The sequence below is a fragment of the Rhipicephalus microplus genome, chromosome 4 (assembly GCF_043290135.1).
Source record: "Rhipicephalus microplus isolate Deutch F79 chromosome 4, USDA_Rmic, whole genome shotgun sequence".
In the NCBI taxonomy this organism is placed as follows: Eukaryota; Metazoa; Arthropoda; class Arachnida; order Ixodida; family Ixodidae; genus Rhipicephalus; species Rhipicephalus microplus.
Window position 1 is genome coordinate 25,764,809 of NC_134703.1, and position 22,977 is coordinate 25,787,785.

At 45.9% G+C, this 22,977-nt stretch overlaps 1 protein-coding gene across 2 annotated transcripts in view; it reads right to left on the minus strand.

Annotated features, from left to right (window-relative positions):
• Window positions 1-240: 240 nt before the first annotated feature.
• The window catches only part of TBC1D23 (TBC1 domain family member 23), a 49,678-nt gene continuing 26,941 nt past the window's right edge, over window positions 241-22,977 (minus strand). For both annotated transcript variants that reach the window (XM_037422588.2, XM_037422589.2), the window contains exons 12-17: window positions 13,289-13,434; window positions 12,043-12,131; window positions 11,440-11,519; window positions 10,494-10,626; window positions 8,176-8,457; window positions 241-5,568 (exon numbers count right to left, since the gene is read on the minus strand). In XM_037422588.2, the coding sequence (XP_037278485.2) occupies window positions 5,565-5,568; window positions 8,176-8,457; window positions 10,494-10,626; window positions 11,440-11,519; window positions 12,043-12,131; window positions 13,289-13,434 (734 nt within the window). In that variant the 3' untranslated portion in view covers window positions 241-5,564. The remainder of the gene's footprint in view (window positions 5,569-8,175; window positions 8,458-10,493; window positions 10,627-11,439; window positions 11,520-12,042; window positions 12,132-13,288; window positions 13,435-22,977) is intronic.

The following is a 22,977-nucleotide window of genomic DNA, read 5'->3' on the forward strand; positions in this document are numbered from 1 at the left end:
GACGTCATCATAAAGTCACAATGATGTCAAGTGACGTAACGTCACACGATGACATCATCACATCGCATCACATGTTCACGAAAGGTGGTCCGATCTCTGAGGACGTACAAAACAACGTTAGGCAAATGCATAAGAGATTCTGAGAGTTTTTGCGTAGTATGTACCTCAGAAATGCTATGGAACAACCTTCTCAAGAAACATACGCTTGTTACAGAGTCAAATAAGTAGAAGACAAGGAGCTTCCATCGACACTTTATTGAATGTACAGGAAGGCTATAGATTGTACAGCAGAACACATAGCCATCTAACACTAACAACATATATAAAATACTATTTACATCTTGCCAACAAAATGATAAAACCGAAAGCAAAGTCTGGAACAACGGAGGCCTCTTAGTTGAGTAACAATCACATGTGCAACATCTGTCAAACATTTCGTCATATAATAATTGGTCAATATCAAGTATCTCGCACACCTACAGGCACACAACATTCAACTTCACAGACAGGCTTCACCAAAACTGCCCCGAGAAATTTCCCAGAGCTGTCAAAGGGACGGAAGGTGTGAAACAGCATTTCCTCAATACGCCATAAAAGAACACAGGTGAGTCCTTTACACCCAAGGATTATAAATAAGCACTATGTATAGGCACACCACCTCGAAAGGACACTAATGGCAAATGTTAAAAGCCAAGCTGAAGTAACAGATCCATACTCCTTAGAATATCTTTAAGGTGTCCCTCATAGTAAGAACACTGCTTTTTTAAAAACAAAATGGCAGGCATAAGATTTGGTGTACGCCATCTAAGTGAAACTAATCATTCCCCAATGACATAGGGCATACGCAAATATACACCTAGAATATTGCAGCTAATGTAGTACAAATATTATAATGGTTGCATTTGACATATATACATATGAATTTACTGGTTGATGATTAGGGGGTTTTTACTATCACCTTCACCAATGCCACTTTTTTTCAATGACTTGCTAGAACTACAAGATCTTTAACTCCCCATATGGCTACAGCATCTAGCCAACTAATGTCTGAAATCTTGTGGTGCCCATGGAAGACTTGTCACCACTGGGTTGTCTTTGATCTACAACTACAAATATCAAAATGTCTAAGCAATCTGGAGGCGCCAAATGAATGCCAAGAATTGATGTTCAGAATGGACACCGGTCACTCCAGCTACGCTTCAAGTATTTGCCTGTTGTGGCCCTTCTAGAATGGTCTATAAACAGCCCATTCGGGCAAGCTCTGTTTGCTACAGCGATATATATACTTTAGGCATGCTATACCGTATATAATAAGCACCAGAATAATGTACATCAGACACTTCTTTGTGAGCCCAATTGCTAAGGGCTCGAGTTACTACAAAAGAGCAAGTAAAGAGAAAGAACATGCCTAGAGTACATAACAGCAGCATTGTAGTTAAACACAACGAATAATGCAGTTTAAGGGACATCAAAAAGAGCCAGTTTATAGAGTAAGCTTTCAAAAACCTTTTGTAATAACTTAATAGATATCATTCATAATAGGCAGCAAAAATTAGGAGCAAGTTCTCCTTTTCAATGTTATTGTCAAGACTTGAGCTCTTATGATGTCTGTCCCAGTTATAAATTTCATTGCCATAGTTTACATAAGTTATTTGGTGAACTTGTAGAACAAAGGTACTTTGGAAAGTTTGTTCAAATATTCATGCACGTTCAAATGCAGTGTTAGTCTGACTAGAGTTACTGTACAGGCTGATGCTAGGAGCCAGAGTGGTGCATGGGCCTTGCATGCAAAAGCAATCATTGTTGTCAGGATAAGTAGTGCCTTATGTAAACACTAAGCACACTCACAGCAACGTATGTTACCGTAGTTAAATGATACTACTCCTGCGTTCTGTTGCATTGACTAGAAAAAATTTAGAACTGTTTTTTTTTTTAAGCTTGCAGGTCAGAACAACAAGAACAACACAATTTTTTCTTAACGAATTGAAACATCCAACATATCTACCATTAGACCTCTCATTACCTATGGCTTGGTGGCGCCATCTGTTGAAAAATGTGCGATCAGCAGCTGTAAATTATTTCCAAAGACAAAAAGGAAGAAGCTCATCATGTGATCTTTGCTCTAAAGAAAGAATAAGTTGATACCTATGTCAGAAGCAGTGGCTTGTTATTGAATAAAGAGCTTAACTGTAGTGACATGGTGGCGCTGCAATCATCAATGGTTTTTATCAGTGCCTCAGCAGTGGCTCCTCTGTACTGCATGGCTGCTTTTCCAATTGACAGCACAAACTATTGTTAAAAAGATGTGCCACTCAGGTTCCCCAAAGAGAGCCTATGAGCATATACAGTAACTCTAACCGCAACCAACACATAAAAAAACTGGCCAGTTGTCAGCCTACACCGGTAAAATCAACACCATGGACAGATACTTCAATGACTTTCCACTGCCTAACATTTGCTTTTGAGCCCTTTTAGCTAATCAAGAATCTATTTAAATGTTCGAACATAAGTTTTGCATTTGATTTTTCTCATACACAAATCTAACTCAACAAACAATTTTTCTTAATATACCTTAGAATTGCACACACACATTGGGAATGTGTTCATTGGTCCTTTTCTCTATTTGACTAACTTTAAACAAATTCTCAGTTAGTTTTCCGCACAAAATTGCAGCAGGTATAAACAAAAAAGATATTTGTACAAAAATAAAGAAATACAGTAGAAAGATTAAATATGGAGGCAGTAGGAATATTAAAGGCGCAGTGACATCAACTTTCAGCATGTCGCATTTTTCGCGTCAATGCGTAGTTATCAAGCTCGTAGTAACCATTCGGTACTAATAATAGGTAAGAGAGATGAATCCATATACATGTGTATTATCAATTAGTATGAGCAGTATCGAACCCAATTCAAAACAGCCGCAAAGTTCGCCACTGTTCAGCGCTGCCCGTGCTACCAAGCGGTCCCTTCTCGTGGTCCCTCCCCACATGATCACGTGGCCTCAAGAAATGGTAACGAGAAATTCGGTCGACACTTCGTCTGCTCGGCGCACACGTGTCTAGGCATGTCTTCATCCCTCCGCTATCATCGCCACTGTCATCAGCGTCCACAAGCAACGATGAAAACAGTGAAGAATATGAAATAGCTCCAATTCGCGGCACGGCGAATCATCTTCATATCAATTCTTTTCTGCGCAGCGATTCTGAAATCGACACTGGTCTGAGCAGTGACGAGGCAACTGGAGAAGCACGCTTGGGCCACGCTGACTGGTCAGACATATGAACACCGTGTGCGCGTTACTTGTTCGTAATGACCGAAGATTCGAATGATTACATTCGCACTCACGACTTCGAGGTGAATCACCAGAAGCGGTACAATGAAAACACGAACAAGTTTCACGAACCAAGCAAAACAAAGCAGGTGAAGCCGTTGCCAGGCGTCGTCGCCAAACGGTACCACGCATGGACACCCCGATGACAACACTAACATTTTAGACGCCATCGCTGCTCGCTCATAATCACATTGTGCCTGATGTGGCCCAGAAGCTAGCTGAACATTTCAAAGTACTGTCAATGTCTAATGGCTGAGAATGCGCCGTTGAGACTTGGATGCTCTTTGCCCTCGAAATAGGATAACTTCGATGTAACGGATGCCATTCATACTTCACTTAAAAAACTTAGGAATATCGAGTAATCGAATAAGTGCTACATCTTTAATTTGAAATTTGGTGTCACTGCTTTCTTAATTGGCTCCTTAAAAATGACTCCAGGTACATTTTACGGCAACTAGAACAACAACATTATATAAACACGCAAGAAACTTAGCTTATCTGGTAACTTGTGCTTTGTTGACCATGTGTTGCAGAATCATATCGCAAAAGAAAATGATGTTAAAGGGTTTTCAGCTTGTGGAAAACAGTCCAAAACATTGGGTTGATGAAAACCATAAATGGCCCCTTAAAATATGAACAAAAAAAAAAAAACAATGGTGAAGACATTGCCACTGCCAGCTCTGATGCTTGGCCACAGTGAGAAACAAGTGAACAAGGTACAAATGGTTCACACACTAGATGTTATAGTTGAGAATTGCGACTGTTACACTCCCTCAGAGACCAGTTTGAAGAAATTTCAATTCAGTGAAGCTTCACTTGGTAACATATCCAATGCAATGCAATCAATCTACCTGTCCCCTTGGGCAATGTCGTTCGGGAAAGTGTGCAGCAGCAAGAAAGAGGAGTAGGAAGGAAAACATTCTTATCATTACACAGTGTGCAAATTCTTAAACATTTCCCTGCTTATTGTCTAATTCTCTCTCCTCTCTTTTTCAAATGGCAAAGCACGAACAATACCCCGAATTTTAATTCTAGATACAGAAGCCTAACTTTGCTCATACAATCACAGAAAAAAAGAGAAACTTATACTGCTATCAACTTTTTAACCCAACTGTATGTTTCACTGTTTTCCCCCCAAAATATTCAGCCCTTTTAATAAGAAATACAGTAGTCCCTTGAAATCTAAAACGAGATACACCTAAAAATGACGCTCACGATTGTCACTAGTATAATCTTGTTACACATAACTGAAATGAAGCCCCTGAAAGAAGCCTAGGCATTTCAAAAACCGCGTTCAAGAATTTATTGAATGTAATAGGGGCACAACTACCAAGTACTTCCCATGGCCAGTCGTGCTCCAGAGATGTTCTGAAGTTTTGACCAATACATTGGTGTAAACTGCCTTAAATAAATAAATAAATATATAAGAAACAATTCATACTGCTCCAGAAGTACCGCAGTAGTACTGGTGATCCATCCCTGGGTGCCCAGCTCTAACAATTCAGCATGACATCTTTACATTTCACGACTCTTATTTGAACAGTGCACATAAAAGGTGCTGCAAATTTGCATTTAAATGCACCTGTGATTTCATCAGCTTGTACTCTAATGTTATCATTGCTAAATACATCATCACTAGATGTGGAGACATTAAACACATGCCTCACAGCATCGAAAACTATACAGTGTGAGTGAGACGATCACATTCGTAAAGCTTAAAAAAATGCTGCAAAGATTTTCCTTGACTACTGTAGCACCCTGCCAAACGAAGCAAAGGTGCTTTGTTCTACATTAATGATCGTTGTGTAGCAAAGGAGTGAAATCCATTTGAGCACATCCAATGCGAACTTTCCTTACAGAATCCTCAAGTTTGAAATTCACAAAGCGAGTTCCACGACAAGCTCTCCACCACAATTGCGGTCTACAGTTCGTCTACTACAAGCATGTGTCCAGCACCAAAAAATAAGCCTTTACAAGTAGCAGTTAGTATGCTCTCGTTCAAAGCCCACAGCTTCGACTAAGCCTAAGAAACACCCCTAGAGGATGCATGCAAGCTTGTAATAGCATCAAGCAAAAGAAAGGGCGAAGTCACTGCAACATGTCATTGTTATAAAAGAAAAAAAAGTGCAGTCAGCGTTGCACCGTCCCGATCTTGCAGTGGTGAAACGTTTGGCTCTTGAATGTTTTCTCTTGATCCCATACATATTGACCTCAAATGGCCTTGCAGCTCCCATTACCTGCAAACAAAAATGAATGCATTGGAGATACTAGAACTACAGATAAGGAGATTTATGCATGTGGTGCTTAATGAAGCAAGGGCCAGTGATAGCCAGAGAGCATCAAATCCTGATGTACATAGTGCGCCAACGATGAGCAATATTTTTGTTTTAGGAACATGAACACATCCCATTTCAGAAGACTAATGACAGTCACAACGAATATTTACCCGGAGTGCCCAGATATACGGTAGACTCGCGGTATACGGTAATCTCTTCAACAGAACCGCTACTTAAATGGGACGACAACTAGCTATAATATGATTGCTTTAATACGTGGATTCAGCAACCTTGTTCATCTTTCAGTAAACAGAACCCCTGATAAATAGAACATATTTTCCAGGTCCATCCAGGTTCTCACCGTGATAGGCGTTGCAATGAAATAATAGATATAAAAATGAAAAGGAGACTAGATGAAGGCAAAATTAGTATGAAAGGAAAGCAACACATTGTTCTTCTATTTTGTTTGCAAAAGTGAACAGAACCTACATGTAGCAAGTTTCATGAGCATTGCAGACAAAAGGGAAGAAGAGAATTCTAAAGTGTACTGGTAAGAAAAGTTTGGTGCAACAGGGGTAGTTCAACACAGGGTGGCACACGTAAATAAGTTTCGTTGACAGTGGCACAAATGGTGCTGCTGTTGCACTTTTGTTATCAATGGGTTCCACTGTAACCGTAGCATCTCACAGTGACGCAGCGAGTTTCTTTTTTTTCCTGCAGAGTCTCCAGTGCTGTAGCAACAGAGAACACATCACACAGAGCTGCCAGGGAAGCCAAATTCTAGGAAAGCGGGAGAGCTGCGCGAGAAAAATAACACCAAGAGATGAAAAAGTAAAAAAGTAGCATTTCCTTGGCCCTTAGATAGAAGAAATTTTAAGATTGATTCTTGCTTATGAGTACTTTGGTGTTCCTGTTAAGAGCCCATGACTGCATGCAAGATCAATTTAATAAGTTATACAAAAGCTAAGAATAAAAATATACAATAAACTAAATTGCCCAGGTAATCTTTCCTTCAGGATTAGAAAAAAATTACCTCAACCAACATAAGCATAATACTGCAACCGTTATTCCAGAGATGAATAAACTGATAGAATGAATAGCACACAGCTAGGAGATTCCCGTGTTGTTGTCTGTGCCTCTTGCAGTTAATCATGTCGATGTTATGCAGGTTGGCTGTGTATCGCTACCCAAATTCAGCACTACGCTTGGACATTTCAAGTTGTCTCAGCAAAAACTAACTGCTCTGTTTCTTTTTTTTTTGTTTAAAAGGAATTTGTTGTGTGGCGGCGTAGTTGTCCACAGCTGCCACTTCCAGCACCACTGGTGTCTGTAGCCACTATCATGAGCAATAAGGAAAAAAAAATAATCAAGGGTAGAGCAAGACTTGAAAGAGGAGGCACCCCTGTGTGGGAGTCGAGTGTTTTCCCACAAGCCACGGTGATGCTTGGAACTTGTTCACAAGAGGACTCTACACAAGTGCCATGCTGGGCAAGATATCAGGTAAACAAATTTAACATAACTAGGTGGTATAGCACAAGAGCAACCAAGCATCACACAATGCAAACATGCATAACGAGTGTGTGGTTTAAAGCTTCCCACCCATTACACAATGTTTTCAGGTAGTTTATGTGAATATTCAAATGAATATTACAGTATTTGAATTTGCTTCCATTAGAATTTAAATAACCAAAAATTTTTAAGTATACGAAATGAACGAAAATATGCATATTAATCTGCATGTAGCTCCCCTATAAAGGTGGTTTCACTGCATTCCAGAAGCACTAAGCAGTGAGAGCACTTATCCAGGTGTATAAGATAGTCCACATGCAATTTCATGTAAAAGTAGTTTCACTGCAGTGAAGAAGTACCATGCTGTATAACATCTATCTAGAGGATTCTGCACTGCCACGAAGACCCAGTTTAGGGTGATATAAGCCTTATACCCTTACACCAATTCATCATTTTTAAAGTTCAAAAGCTTTTTATGACAACCTATACGCTCCAAGTGCAGTACATTTTTCAATCCATAACATATTTTACAGGTTATCACTTGCATTCTACCGAAAGTCACATACTTTTACTATTCGAAGTTGTTTTCACGCATTTTCCAGACGAGAAAAATGGCATTGCAGTGGCTTATTTCAAATTATAAAAAATATTGTGCAGGTTAGTTAGGTAACGACAGATATGTCCATTCTTCTTTATAATATTCGTTGATCCGGCATCTCTCCTCTCATGTAATAATACATGATATATATAATTCGAATTTGGCTCAAAATTATTTGACAAAAGCACTATTTACTTTGAAACTGAAATTGAATTTTCGCATAAGCCTAGTTTCCAGCTGTACTTTGTCATAATCAGCCACCGCATCAACAAAGTGCACATACATACTAATGCCATACACACGCATAGTGAGTACTTTGTTACTTTGCAAAATTGTGATCATTTGTGGCGTAATGGGTCTTTTGCAACTGTAGCTGTAGCAGTTGCCCCAAGAGAGTTTACACCAGGCTCTAAATAGGCCAGCTCTCACTACTACTGCGCTCGGCTGGTGTTTTTGCTTACCTGGCATCGGTCTCCTCGAGCAGCTTGGTGATCTGGGTCTTGACGAGCTGTGTGGCCTCCTTGGCCTTAGAGATGAGTAGGCGCTCCATCGCGACGACCGTGAAGGTGCCCGTGGCATTGTCATTCAGGCCATACTTGAAGGTGATCAGCTCCGGGTGTTGCTTCTTGCTGGTGATCTTGAGCACCGAGAGGAGGGGTCTCTGCGACACCACCCGGGCAGTTCCCTTCTTGTGGCTCAGCTCACGCAGCAGGTACAGGTGAGTATGAGTCACAAGCAAGTGACTGCACACGGAGAAGAAAGGAGCACGCTTTTTTTTTAAGCTAATCATGACACACTCAAACCTCGATATAACAAACCTAGATATAACCAAATATAGGTTATAAATAAATAATTCAAGATAGTCTTGCAATAGATATAGAGTTGGGAATAAACCTCTATAATGAATTTCTGGATACAACGAACTTATGGCATCTTCGACTGAGGTGCACTGGCACTGTAATGGTGGAAGGGAAGTTGCATCAAACACCGCCCGAGTTTCATGCTATGGGCCAGGCGAATGAGTAAACCGCAAGACTCGAATCCCCTACAGCGGCGCCATCTGCGAGAGACGCCATTCAGCAGACGACTATTTCCAGCGTCCTGTTTCTACTGGGAATAATAAAGCAAATGACGAAGGACCATACATTAAGAGACACGTGCGAGACGCTACGTGTCCAGTGGGTGCGCATCTGTTCTGTTCTCCAGGTAGTTGTGCTGCATCAGTTTTGTACCAACTCGATGAGGGTTACGGTAATTTTAGCATCACCTTCGGTGTCCAGTGAAATCTGGCAGCAAAGTAGCCTTCTGCGAGTACGATGTAATGATGTAAGCTCACGCACGTTTTTCCGACTCGTCCGGCCCTATTGTGCGGTAGCACCGGCTACAAAATAATACGCCTGAAATGATGGAACGTCATCGCATCGTCTTTCAGCAAACGCGGGCTGGTGGGATCGCACCACACTCCGCCGTCAACCTCCACAATGCCGTGGTGGCATGCACTCGTGTTGTGGCCGGCCCAGCCGAACATGCGGCACCGCATGCTGGTTGCTCAGATGAACGCATGGCACTGCATGAGTGCACAGAAAACGCCACCGGTGCCACCAGCCGAAGTGCCATCACTCTCGTGCGTAGTGCAACTTTGTTATAATGAGTTTTGAGTGTAGTCTCATGTCAGTAACATTAAGAATGATCTCTAACTAAATGTAGTCATGACATCCTAAATGAGGTAAAACAGGAGGAGCTCACCAACATACGCAACTCAGACAGTATTGAAATATGTGCAGCAGACTTCCCCAAGCACAGTCTATGTTGTTGAATATGTCCCCATAGGGACAATTGTTTCCATGTAGCGGCAGGCCGCTGTGCAAGTGCACACAAGCTTGTTTGGAGCCGCTACGTATGAGTGATCTGCTTTGCCATCACATCAGCTGCTGAATATCCTGCCATACTTGGGAAAGGCTCCTTGGTATCAAAACCACTCACTGTCAGCTATTTGTTTTTTTTCTCACGGGTACAAAAAAAGGAAAGGAAAAGCCTTGCAATACTTACCATTTAGTGCCCACTACCGTTCAGATATAGTGCATTCCAAACGGGTACATAACTATCGAGGTATTGCAGAATTCCTCAGGGGAAATTTTCGCTAGAATTTTTTTTATGTTTGAGGCCTTAAGTATCTGTGCGACACCGATCTTTCAAAGCAGCAACCACAGCACGCATGCAAGTCTACGGCTGTTGCAAAGCAGGACAGGGAGTGCGAAATATGCAAGTTCATTATTTCAATAAACAAGGGGACATTTCAGGGGTGCACAAATAGAGGTACCAGTTATGCATGAAAACAAAAAACAAGCGCAGGCTCCTACACTACTTGTACTTGCACCTGTGAGTCGAATTTCTTTAAGTAGTGAATTTTATTAAGCAAGACACAGCCAAGAGTGCAAGAGCTGTCCTGCTGAGTAAATGTTTACAGAGCGTCCTTTTGCGTAGTTAGCAAGTGTGAAATCAAGGTTGATTTATGGATATAGGGAGTTTAACGTTCTAAAACCACCATATGATTATGAGAGATACCGTAGTGGAGGGCTCCAGAAATTTTGACCACCTGGGGTTGCTTAACATGCGCCTAAATATGAGCACCGGGGCCTACAGCATTCTGGCCTCCAACGAAAATGCAGCCGTGGCAGCCGGGAGTCGTTTCTGCGACCTGCGGGTCAGTGGCCGTGTACCTTAGCCACTAGACCACCGCAACAGGCCTGAAGATCAAGGTTAAAATCAAACAACAAACCTGGGGTAGAGATGTCCATTCTCTTTGATTTCTTCACACTTGAAGTGCCCCAGAACCTCCGGCTTTTTCACCCATGTGCTAATGCTCTCCTCTTCTTGCACTGCCGCATCTAGGTCACCGTGACCACCAAAATCTGAAATAAAACTCCCACGATAAGCTTATATTTTACTGCATCATGTTTCTAAAAACAATGTGCCCCACTGTCATCAGTACAGAGATAATATGTAACTTGGTGCATGAGGTCACAGGTGTAACAAATGTAATCAATGCCTAGCAAAATGACAACATGTTCTTAGAAAACAAAAATAACATTGATTTGCACCTCAGGTAAACAACAACAACAACAAAAAAATGATTGTCTACATATTCAATAACATCATTTCAGCATTGCTTCATATCGGAAAGATTCTTGTCTGAACAGTATCAAACGCGCGCATGATTATAACATGCATGATCATTACAGCTATACCTCCATTCAGACAAAAGCCGACACTTGGCCAGTGAAGATTTGCCTTGATATACGGTATATCGAAGATACTATCAATCATGGGATGACAATGATCAGTTATTCCACAGGTTCCAATTTATCGACAATACGGAAATCGCAAAAAAATGTAATGGAGAGTAGTGCTGTAAAAGACCTGGATCTTATGACACGTGTAACAGTGGAGGACATTAGCGCGTACTGAAACATATTGTGAACCTATTACGGTAATAAATAATGAACAGACCAATGAAAAAATGAGTCCCTTCGTATTGTATGTTGATACCAACACGCTCCATTTCAAATGTTCCTACTAATAGAGGCTAACAAACTAACTCTCGAATTGGCTCACTCACATTCAGACTGACCTGCGAGTACAACGGATCCCTAAGCGAAAATATTTCATGAGCGAGTCCGCAAACCTTTAGGTACCAGTGCTTCAAGAATCAAAAGTCAACCCACCATCGTGTTCGTCGTCAATGCTGAAGACCGGTGCCATGCCGCGGTACCGCTTGCCCAATTTGTCTGAGCTGCTCACGTGCCTGTACAAGGAACGAAAGCATTGGAACTTAACAATACGCTATGTTGGGCCAGTTGGTGCATTATTACTTGAAATTGTTTATGGAAATGTCAGAAGACACAGAGAGCAAGTGTTTGAAGGAACATGCTCTTGTCCCTCTTAGTGCAGTACATTTAAAACAAATGTAATCTCATCTTATTAAACTAGCTTCGACTAGCCTGTCACTACTAGCGTGTCACCCGTGATTCCTCCCCCCCCCCCATAAAAAAAACTGCATTTTGGCAACTTTTGTCAACAAGGCGAAATGAATTAGTTAACTTTGATGCTTCCAATGTTAACTATGGAGCGCAGGTTTCAGTTTCATGGTGCAGGCTCAAGCATTGTCGATTATTATTATCATCATTCTTTGCAAAGCTTCATAGGTTTACTTGCTTTTAATCACATGCGAGCACACTGGCATGAAGCCCCTGTCTTCTTTTAGCTAGTTAGTTGTTGCTTTCTTTTTTTATGCCAAGAATAAAAAAATTAGGCTTCACAGTACAAACCTTTCAACAGGCGGTTGCTGTGGATTCGTAATGTATTCCACCAGCTTGCCCTTCATGTCGCTGGCTCTGCTCTTGAACACAGTGGTGACCTAAGACCAGAGAACAAGAAGAAAATACTAGACATTTCAGTGCACAATACCTCCAAAGACTGTCTTTGAGTTTATAAGTATACTGCATGGCAAACAGACTTGGATAAGAAGAAAACAGAAGCGAGGAATACAGTAGAATCTTAAAAAAAAAAAAATTTTTAACAGAACGGATGCTCCAATATAATAACTTCCCCTAGGTGGTTGCTTTCGTATTTGGTTGCTGTTCTCCCATGCATATTTTTCACTGAACGAAATCCTAAGTGACGCCTATTGTCCTCTACCCTTCAGGTTGTTCAGGTTCGAACAAGATCTGAAGTTAGTTTCCAATGAGAAATTGTAGAACAGGCTTCAGTGAAATTCCATGTTTAACGATTTATCACTTCAAGCCTGAATTATTTATAAGTTAAAATGTGGGGCCTTGGTGCCCAGACACATGTCAGGGGATTTTTTTTTTTTTTTTTAGTGTGCACCTCAAGAACTTCACTACACAAACATTTCTCAATTCCAACACCATCAGAATGTGACTGCTCTAGCCAGGCCTTGGAACAGTGACCACATGCTCAGAAGTGGTATAATGCCATAACCACTGTACCGTAGCAACAAACAAAAAACAAAGAACTGTTCCAACAAACACCATTAGAAAATCATTCCTAATGTGCCACCCTGCGTGTCCTATGTTTGTGATCCAATCATCTTAGGTCTCACTTAGTCAACGAATATTCCTTGTTCACACATATCAGTGCCACAAGGACTAACAAATGGCCAGAATGCACCATTAGATTTAAGTAAGAATGTGAAGATTTTGAATTACAATGGAAGAATTGAGAATTAGTACTTCTGTGATTTGAATAGGACTCTTATTTTAGACTGCATTTCACACTGGTATGTCATTTTTCGTGATAGAAGAGCTTTGGTACTGCTTGAACGAATCATTCAGATTGCTGTACATAGTCTACTGACGGAAAAATTTAGATAAAAATGTTTTACGGCATTTCTAGATCACTATCCCATGATTAGACATGCAGAGAGCTATGTGCAACATTTTGGTAATGTTTGACATTCAATCCCCAATGAAGGTCATCTATGGCTAGAGTCACTTGGTGTAATTCACTGACAAATGAACAATGGGCAAAACAAAAAACGGAGCCCAGAATAACCTGTTGCACTTTAGCGAAGAAGGAGACGTCGTCATCGTCCATGCCGTTTGTAGAACTGGCACTGGAGGAGGAACAGACGATGCATAGCCGTGGACTGTGGTCGGCAAGGAAAGAGTCCAAATCTTCCGAGATGAAGTCATGCAGTGCTGCAGAAAAAAAGAAACGTGCTTTTTCATGGCAAAAAGCCCTCTATGCCTCATCAAATGAGAAGAGCAACTGTTGGGGTCGTCAACACGAATGGTACGAGAAGACGTACTAATGTCATCACAATATCATAGATCACCTAAATTTGTAACACCCTCATGGCATACGACGACGCAATCGCATGAATCATGTCACTCGGTGAAAGATGGGCCAATCCTGGAGGCAGTGTGGCACGTTGTGGGGAGTGAGAATTTTTAGAGGGAAGGGGGCAGGGTTTAGCAAGTCACGAATTCAACGAATTATCAGAGAGCTCACCAGTTCAAGCCCAACCCAAAGGTTGTGTTTGAGTACTGTACATGCCTTGTTCCAGCTTATTTCAGTGATTCTCTGTCACTGTCCTTATTCTTTATATACAAATTCATGGAGGCTTCACAGCAACTAAACAGCATTGCTTTTGTTACCTTTGCTAAAAAAAAACCTACCTTTGCTAAAAAAAAATACAGACATAATGAAGTTTGCAAGCAAATTTTGCCTGAAGGTCCCCACTATGGTTACAGCTGTAGGAATGCTCATTAATAAAAGCCGAATTCATAGGCACTAAATATCGGGTTTCAAGCACCGAAAACAGACAGGTAAAAGACAGTTTTAGGCATCCAAAGAAATAGGCACAACAAATCTTCACAAGAGTTCATATTTTCAAAGAAATGAGTGTGTGACCTGTGCCTATGACAGGAAAGCAAAAAGAAATAATTTAGTAGTTCATGATGGTACACAATCGCCGATGGTTTAGTATAGCCATGCGATTTTTTTCCCACAGATTTTGCAGAGCAGGGTCTCTCCTTTATTGTCCAGCATAAAAAGTCCAGAGTCCACAGTCGAATGAACACGCTCTTGGGTCTTTTTTTTTTTTCCAGAATGGCTGACGATGGCAGCACAGGAGCAAATAGCCAGACTGTTAATAGGCTAGAAGGGTCTTTTTAGCCTCGTATTAACAGGAGCTAACACCACAGGGTCAATTTCTGCTTTGCCTCAGAACACCTTAAAATGGCCCATCAACAGGTTTGAGCATTTAGAGCAGGCAATAGAAGTCCATGCACTGGGCACTCAAGATCTCGTCTGCCATGGTTTGCAACGCTACGTGCCTCAGAAAGCAGTGAAATGTCAGACTGAATGCCGCTTGCCCTCTATCTCACAGGCGCGCGCCCCAACATGGTGGAGGTGATGTATACAACAAGGAATGGTCCTGCGTACGTCTGTCTGTCTAGTACTTTACACTGCGAGAATTATTTGAGGTGACGTGTGTAATTAGTGTAAATTATTTCTTGAATAGAAGTATGAAGGTTGATATAAATATAAAACACACAAACGGAATTTGTGCGCATTACTTTTTTCAACTTCAAACCAAGCGAGACTAAGCTGCCTCCATTTCATTTGTGTTGGTGTTCTCCCCGTTCTCCCTGCGTACCGGTGCTAGCCCTGAGAACGCTTAGCCAGTATTCAGTTCATTTACCCTTAGAGCTGTTCCAGCAGTGCAATGCTGTACATTGTAGTAACGATACATGATCCATGCCAGCCTCTCTAAACGCGTGCGCCTAGAGGGATCCATCCTACAAAAAGAGGCAGTAGAATACAGAGCACGCCGAAACGACCCAACACCGCTTGCGCGCCTCACTTGGCTTGGGCACATCATGAGAATGTAGGTAACCTTAGGTGCACATGGCGTCTTGATGCGTCTGTGTAATTTGATCTTCCAGCTCTGAGTTGCTCTGATACCGAAGAGGGCAAAGAAAAAATTTGGCTCGCGAAGTATACATAGGGGGAGTGGCAAAGGCTTCAAGTTTAACTCCTCGCATCAAGCTTTCGTGGCTCGCAATGAATAAAATAAAAAATTCTTGTGGTACAAACTTTTCATTGGACATGCAACAACTTCCGGTGTCTAATTGAAATTTCTCATGAGACCTGACGAAGTGCCCACTAAGAAGTAAATGACAAACAAAACAAAAACTACAAGGGAATCTATCTTTTTTTTTTCCTACCCTCTTCTTCTCCTGATGATACTCCACAGTTTCACATTCGTTCTCCATCATCTTGCGGCTGCACAGAAGCCACAAGATGACGGCACGTGTGAATAGACACCGGGAAGATGGCCAGCAGACAACGCGACAGAGATGAATAAAAGTGTCGAGGCTAATGGGTTTCCTATTGGTTAAGGGGCCTTGTAACCTGGACAGAGCTCAAAGAGACTTCTGAGACGGAGTATAGGTTGTTGCACCTCATAGAGTTCTGAAAGCTCAATTTTGTCCAGTAACAGAAAAACCAATCTCTAAATGTACTCAAAAGTGAAATTGAAAGGTAAATAGTGTTGATAGGGGCACCGATCATGAATATAGGAACTTATAGGAATTTAGGCACAAATGTCCGAAATATGCATTTATAGGCTTTACAAAACACTATAAAAGCCCTTCTGAACCTCTAATTCATGCTCATACAGTCGAACCTCGATATATCGAACCGCGCGGCGATTGCAAAGTAGTTCGATATATCCAGAATTCGATGTAAAAAAATCACGAAAAAAATGCATCAACAGCTTGCTGAAAACGACCAACGAACCGTTCAAGCGTGGTGCAGTAAATACTCACCTGAAGATTCAAACATAGTATTTATTGTGTTGGTTTAAAATATTGAAAAAGAGTAGCCTGCTTTTTGTTGGCCATGGAGTGTTTGACGACTGCGTCCTCAATATAGTCCAGGCGATCCATAAGTGATAGGCCGGTGCCTTCAATCGCGCCGCAGTGGCAGCGCACAAGGGCCAAGGCAGCTACGACCTCAGCTGATGTCGGGAGCGGGGACCATCAGCGCTTGCGGGATCCACCTCAGCAGAGTCTTCATTTGGCTGCTCAGCAGTAGCTTTGGAGACAATCTCCACATCCGTGAGCTCCGCTCTGAGCTCCGCCGTTCAAAGTTAGGCCTGTCGCGCACCACAGCGCGCGACAGGCCCAACTCCGAACAGTGCGCGACAGGCCTAAAACGCACGAACACTGTGAGCACAACGACCGATGCCTGCCGATGCTACGGGGGAGAAGCTTGCAACAATTGCGCAGTGTGCCGTTGACACCATAGAGACTGCAACGACTGCAAGCTGCAAGGCTGCGGCGTGAATCCGGGTGTAAAGCGCGCATATGGCGCGCCCATGCCGGCTCGCCTGACTGCTTTCCCTTTCCCGGCGGCAGCGCGGGCCGCGTCCGAGACAGTCTGCGTCCTTTCCCTCCTATACTTTCCTCCTCAATCTTTACCTCCCACTCCCCCTTCTCCCGCGCGAAGCCGTGTCGATGCCTTCGTATTGAAAGAAAATATCAGCTCTGCACTTTTCTCTTCACTTTCCTCATTCAAGAACCTCTACCGCAAGGCTGCGGCGCGCGTACGCCACTACGTTAAAGTGGCGCTCTCGGCGCCATTGATGTGTGCAGCATTTGTAAACGCCCGCCGCTCCACCGCTACTTTCGAGAGTTGTGGGAAAGCTCGCCGCCTGTCAATGGAGCGCGGGCGGTTTGGGGTGGCTGAGTTCGATATATCCATTATATGTCAAACTTTGTTCGAAATAAAAAATCAATAATGCATGCGATTTCCCGCGTGATATAAGAACCGTTCGATATAGGCAATAATTCGATATATCCGTGTTCGATATATTGAGGTTTGACTGTATTGTCACGAGGTTGTGATACACGCAGCACTTGAGAGGAAGCACGCAGGAGTCAGGGCGGTGTCAAGCGAACTGTTTATTGGGCGAACTTGTGCCCAGCAAAACAGGGCCAAACACAACTCACAGCAACAGCGGCGTGAACAGTCGTCGGCCGACGGGAAAAAAAAAAGACCCCCAGTGGCGCACTGCGCCGGCTTTTTATACACGCGTCGTAACGCGTTCCAAAGTGGCATACAAGATAAACGCGGCCTGCGTTGCGCTTAACAGAAAGTGATAGCGTCTTCCTTCGCAAACGAAAAGAACCGCACGTGTCAGTTTTTTATACACGCGTCGTAACGCGTTCCAGAGTGGCATACAAGATAAACGCGGCCTGCGTTGCGCTTAACAGAAAGTGATAGCGTCTTCCTTCGTAAACCAAAAGAACCGCACGTGTCACTACCCCCCTCTGAAAAAGCATCGTCCCGATGCTAAAGACAGAACATAAGAGAGGGTACATGCAATAAATTACATTAACAATGCGTCACAGCTAATCAGCGCGCGTAATAAGGTTTAAGTCGCACCACGTGTACGACTTCGGGTCGTGCACGGCGTCGTTGGGATGACGTTAAGCCATCGGGCACGACCTCATAGTCCAGTTCACCACGACGTCGGACTACCTTGTAGGGTCCAAAGTAGCGTCGCAGGAGCTTCTCAGACAATCCCCGTCGTCGTATCGGCGTCCAGACCCAGACAAGGTCACCTGGTTGGTATTCGGTGTGGTGTCGTCGAAGGTTGTAGTGGCGCCTGTCGACCGTCTGTTGGCTCTTGATACGCAGGCGGGCTAGCTGTCGAGCTTCTTCAGCGCGATCCAGGTAGCTGGCGACGTCGAGGTCTTCTTCGTCGGTGCCGACCGGTAGCATGGCGTCAAGCGTCGTTGTTGGGCTCCGTCCGTAGACGAGCTTGTATGGAGCAAACTGCGTCGTTTCCTGCACGGCCGTGTTGTACGCGAAGGTTACATACGGGAGTATGGCGTCCCACGTCTTGTGCTCGACGTCCACGTACATGGCCAGCATGTCGGCGATGGTCTTATTTAGACGCTCAGTGAGGCCATTCGTCTGTGGGTGGTACGCGGTGGTTCGGCGGTGGCTTGTCTGACTGTACCTCAAGATCGCTTGCGTTAGGTCAGCCGTAAAGGCCGTACCTCTGTCGGTGATGAGGACCTCGGGGGCTCCGTGGCGGAGGACGATGTTCTCAATGAAGAACATGGCGACCTCGGCGGCAGTGCCCTTGGGCAAGGCCCTTGTTTCGGCATAGCGGGTGAGGTAGTCAGTCGCTACGACAATCCATTTGTTGCCAGAAGTTGACGTCGGGAACGGCCCCAGTAAGTCCATGCCGATTTGTTGGAATGGCCGTTGAGGTGGTTCGACGGGTTGCAGAAGTCCGGCTGGCCTAGTTGTCGGCGTCTTGCGTCGCTGACAGTCTCTGCATGTTTTTACGTAGTGGGCGACGTCGGCAGCGAGGTGAGGCCAATAGTACTTCTCTTGTATTCGTGACAGTGTGCGGGAAACACCAAGATGTCCGGCTGTCGGGTCGTCGTGTAATGCTTCCAGAACCTCTGGACGTAACGCTGAAGGTACCACGAGGAGGTGGTCGGCGCGGAGCGGCGAGAAGTTTTTCTTCAGGAGGACGTTGTTTCGCAGGAAAAACGAAGCCAGTCCTCGGCGGAATACTTTCGGCACGTCGGCGGTCTTGCCTTGCAGGTAGTCCATGAGGATCTTGAGCTCCGGGTCAGCTCGTTGGCGTTCCGCGTAGTCATCGGTACTTATGGGTCCCAGGAAAGAGTCGTCGTCCTGGTCATCCTGGGGCGGCGGATCGACAGGGGCGCGAGACAAGCAGTCGGCGTCGGAGTGCTTTCGTCCGCTCTTGTAGACGACGGTGATGTCAAATTCTTGTAGTCTGAGACTCCACCGTGCGAGGCGCCCTGATGGATCCTTCAAGTTAGCTAGCCAACACAAGGCGTGGTGGTCACTCACGACTTTGAAAGGCCTGCCGTACAGGTAGGGGCGGAACTTTGATGTAGCCCAGATGATGGCAAAGCATTCCTTTTCTGTCGTGGAATAATTGGCTTCTGCCTTCGAAAGTGACCGGCTAGCGTAACTGATGACGCTTTCAAGTCCGTCGGTCCTCTGCACGATCACGGCGCCGAGCCCTGTGCTGCTTGCGTCTGTGTGAATTTCGGTGTCAGCTTCTTCGTCGAAGTGCGCCAGTATTGGCGGCGTTTGCAGGCGTCGCTTTAATTCTTGAAATGCCTCGACTTGCGGCGTTTCCCATTTGAAGTCGACGTCGGCCTTCGTGAGGTACGTCAGTGGCTCGGCGATCCGCGAAAAGTTCTTCACGAAGCGCCTGTAATAAGCGCAGAGGCCAAGAAATCGGCGTACTGCTTTCTTGTCGGTGGGTGCAGGAAAGTCGGCGATCGCAGCTGTTTTCTGTGGATCAGGGAGCACTCCCGACTTGCTGATAACGTGGCCAAGGAACAATAGTTCCTCGTAGGCGAAGCGGCACTTTTCTGGCTTCAGGGTAAGTCCCGAGGCTTTGATTACCCGAAGAACAGCTTCAAGGCGCCGGAGGTGCTCGTCGAAGTTGGAAGAAAATACGACTACGTCGTCCAAGTAGACGAGGCAAGTCTGCCACTTCAAGCCTGCGAGTACTGTGTCCATAACCCGTTGGAACGTCGCAGGCGCCGAGCAAAGACCAAAGGGCATGACCTTAAACTCGAATAGGCCGTCTGGTGTTATGAAGGCAGTCTTCTCTCGGTCTCTCTCGTCTACTTCGATTTGCCAGTAGCCGGTTTTGAGATCCATCGACGAAAAATACTTGGCGTTGTAGAGTCTGTCCAGAGCATCGTCTATCCGTGGGAGGGGATACACGTCTTTCTTCGTGATGTTGTTCAGGCGACGATAATCGACGCAAAAACGTAGGGTTCCGTCCTTCTTCTTCACCAACACCACGGGTGATGCCCACGGACTCGTAGACGGCTGAATGATGTCGTCACGCAGCATTTCGTCGACTTGTTGCTTGATGGCCTCGCGTTCCCGTGCAGAAACTCGGTAGGGGCTCTGACGGAGCGGACGGGCATATTCGTCGGTTATGACGCGATGTTTCGCGAGAGGGGTCTGACGAAGCCTCGACGACGACGAGAAGCAGTCCTTGTATTGGTGGAGTAAGGCTTTGAGCTCCTTTTGTTGCTGCCTGGAAAGGCTTTGATTGACGTCGAAGGCGGGCGCGGACACTGCTGTCAACGTTGCGGCTCCCTGAGAATCAGTGAGGGCGAAGGCATTGCTCGCTTCCACAAATTCGCTTAGATGTGCTACCGTCGTGCCCCTATTTAAGTGCCTATATTCGTTGCTGAAGTTCGTCACCATTACCTTGGCTTCGCCGTTATGAAGCTTGGCTATGCCTCTTGCGACGCACATCTGACGGTTTAGGAGCAGGTGCTGGTCGCCTTCGATGACACCTTGTAAGTTGGTAGACGCTTTGGTGCCGACGGAAATGATGACGCTCGACAGTGGCGGGATGGTTACCTGCTCTTCTGTCACATTCAAGGCATTGTGAGCGACGTTGCAGTCTGACGCCGTTGCATTATCCGTGGACAGCGTGATTGACCTGGATCTTAGGTCGATTACTGCGCCTTGCTGGTCCAGGAAATCCATGCCTAAAATGACGTCTCGCGAGCATTGCGGCAGGACCACAAAATTCACAGAATACGTCTGGCTGTGAATCGTGACTCTTGCCGTGCAGGTTCCAGTCGGTGTTATAAGGTGGCCCCCTGCTGTTCGGATATCCGGTCCTTCCCATGCAGTGTTTACCTTCTTGAGCTTAGCGGCGAAGAGACCACTGATGATAGAGTAGTCGGCGCCGGTATCGACTAGGGCGGTGATGCTGTGGCCGTCGATGATCACGTCGAGGTCGGTGGTTCGTCGTCTGGCGTTCCGGTTAGGTCGGGGCGTCGGATCACGGCTGCGTCGGCTTGGTCCGGTGCTGCTATGTCGCGTCGGCGGCGAGGCTTTGTCGTAAAGACTCTGCTCAGGCGGCGTACTGCGACTACGTCGGGAAAGTTCGTGCGTCGTGTTAGTCGTCATCGGCAGCGGCGGCGGCGGCGGAGGAGGATCTTCGGCATTGCGTCGTGCAGCAACCGCACCTCCATCGGTTGCTGCCTTTAGTTTCCCGGGTAGGGGCTTGGGGATCGGCCCCGGTTAGGGCCGGTGTACTGGCGGCGATCCGGGGAGACGTAGCGGCCAGGCGAAGGTGAACGGGATGGTCGTCGTTGTTGCCACTGCGATCCGGCGATGTAGTCGGCGATGTCGCAAGGTCGCTCACCTGGGCGCGGACGCGGCGCGTTCACGTCGAAGCCACGCAGTCCCATCTCACGGTACTGGCAGTAGCGGTAGGTGTGCCCGGCTTCGCCGCAGTGGTAGCATAGTGGGCGGTGGTTCGGGGTGCGCCAAACGTCAGTTTTCCTCGGCGAGCGCTGGATTACTGGCGAGCGGGAAGGCGTCGGGGGTGGCGGCGGTGGCTGGCGACGAAACTGCGGAGACGTTGGGTCCTGGTGTTGGCGAGGAGCGGCGACAGGTCGTCGTGCAGTAGCGGCGTAGGTCATCGCCTCCGGTTGGGGCTGTGGCCGTTCAGGAACGCTCAGTGAGCGCTGTAGTTCCTCGCGGATTACGTCTTCGAGAGAGGCGACTTGGGGCTGAGACGATGGCAACATGCGGCGCAGTTCTTCACGAACAATAGCGCGTATGGTCTCGCGCAGGTCGTCGGGGCAGAGTCCTCGGACTTCTGCGACGTCTGGCGACATGCGCCGATCGTATTGGCTGGTCCGCATTTCAAGAGTCTTCTCGATGGTGGTAGCTTCGGAGGGGAACTCTTGTACCGTCTTTGGCGGGGTTCTGATCAGTCCGGCGAAGAGCTCCTGCTTCACTCCTCGCATAAGCAGGCGAACCTTCTTGTCCTCAGACATGTCGGCGTCGGCGTGGCGGAAAAGTCGCGTCATCTCCTCCGTGAAGATCGTTACGTTTTCGTTGAGGAGCTGCACCCGAGTTTCAAGCAGTGATGCGGCTCTTTCCTTCCGCACGACGCTTGCAAAGGTGCGCAGGAAAGCAACGCGGAAGTCGTCCCAGGTTCGAAGCGTTGACTCGCGGTTCTCGAACCAAGTCCTTGCGGCGTCTTCCAGGTAAAAATACACATGACGCAGCTTGTCGTCCGGGTCCCACTTATTGAGGGCTGCGACGCGGTCGTAAATGTCAAGCCAGCTTTCCGGGTCTTCGTAGGTCGATCCGCGGAAGGTAGGCGGCTCTTTGGGCTGGTTGACGACCACGGTTGCCGAAGACCTTGCTTCCGTCATCGTGGATGCCGGCTTCGTAGCAGCCTTTGTTTTCTTGTCCTTGTCGGGGAGCGGCAGGTATTCGGGCGGTAGTCCTTGTTGTCTTCGGCTCACTCGAACGACCGGGTCGGCGTCGTCCTCTTGGCGGCTTGGGCTTGGCTCACGGCTGGACGGGGGCGTACGGTACATGGACAGAGAAGCACCTCCACCAGATGTCACGAGGTTGTGATACACGCAGCACTTGAGAGGAAGCACGCAGGAGTCAGGGCGGTGTCAGGCGAACTGTTTATTGGGCGAACTTGTGCCCAGCAAAACAGGGCCAAACACAACTCACAGCAACAGCGGCGTGAACAGTCGTCGGCCGACGGGAAAAAAAAAAAGACCCCCAGTAGCGCACTGCGCCGGCTTTTTATACACGCGTCGTAACGCGTTCCAAAGTGGCATACAAGATAAACGCGGCCTGCGTTGCGCTTAACAGAAAGTGAT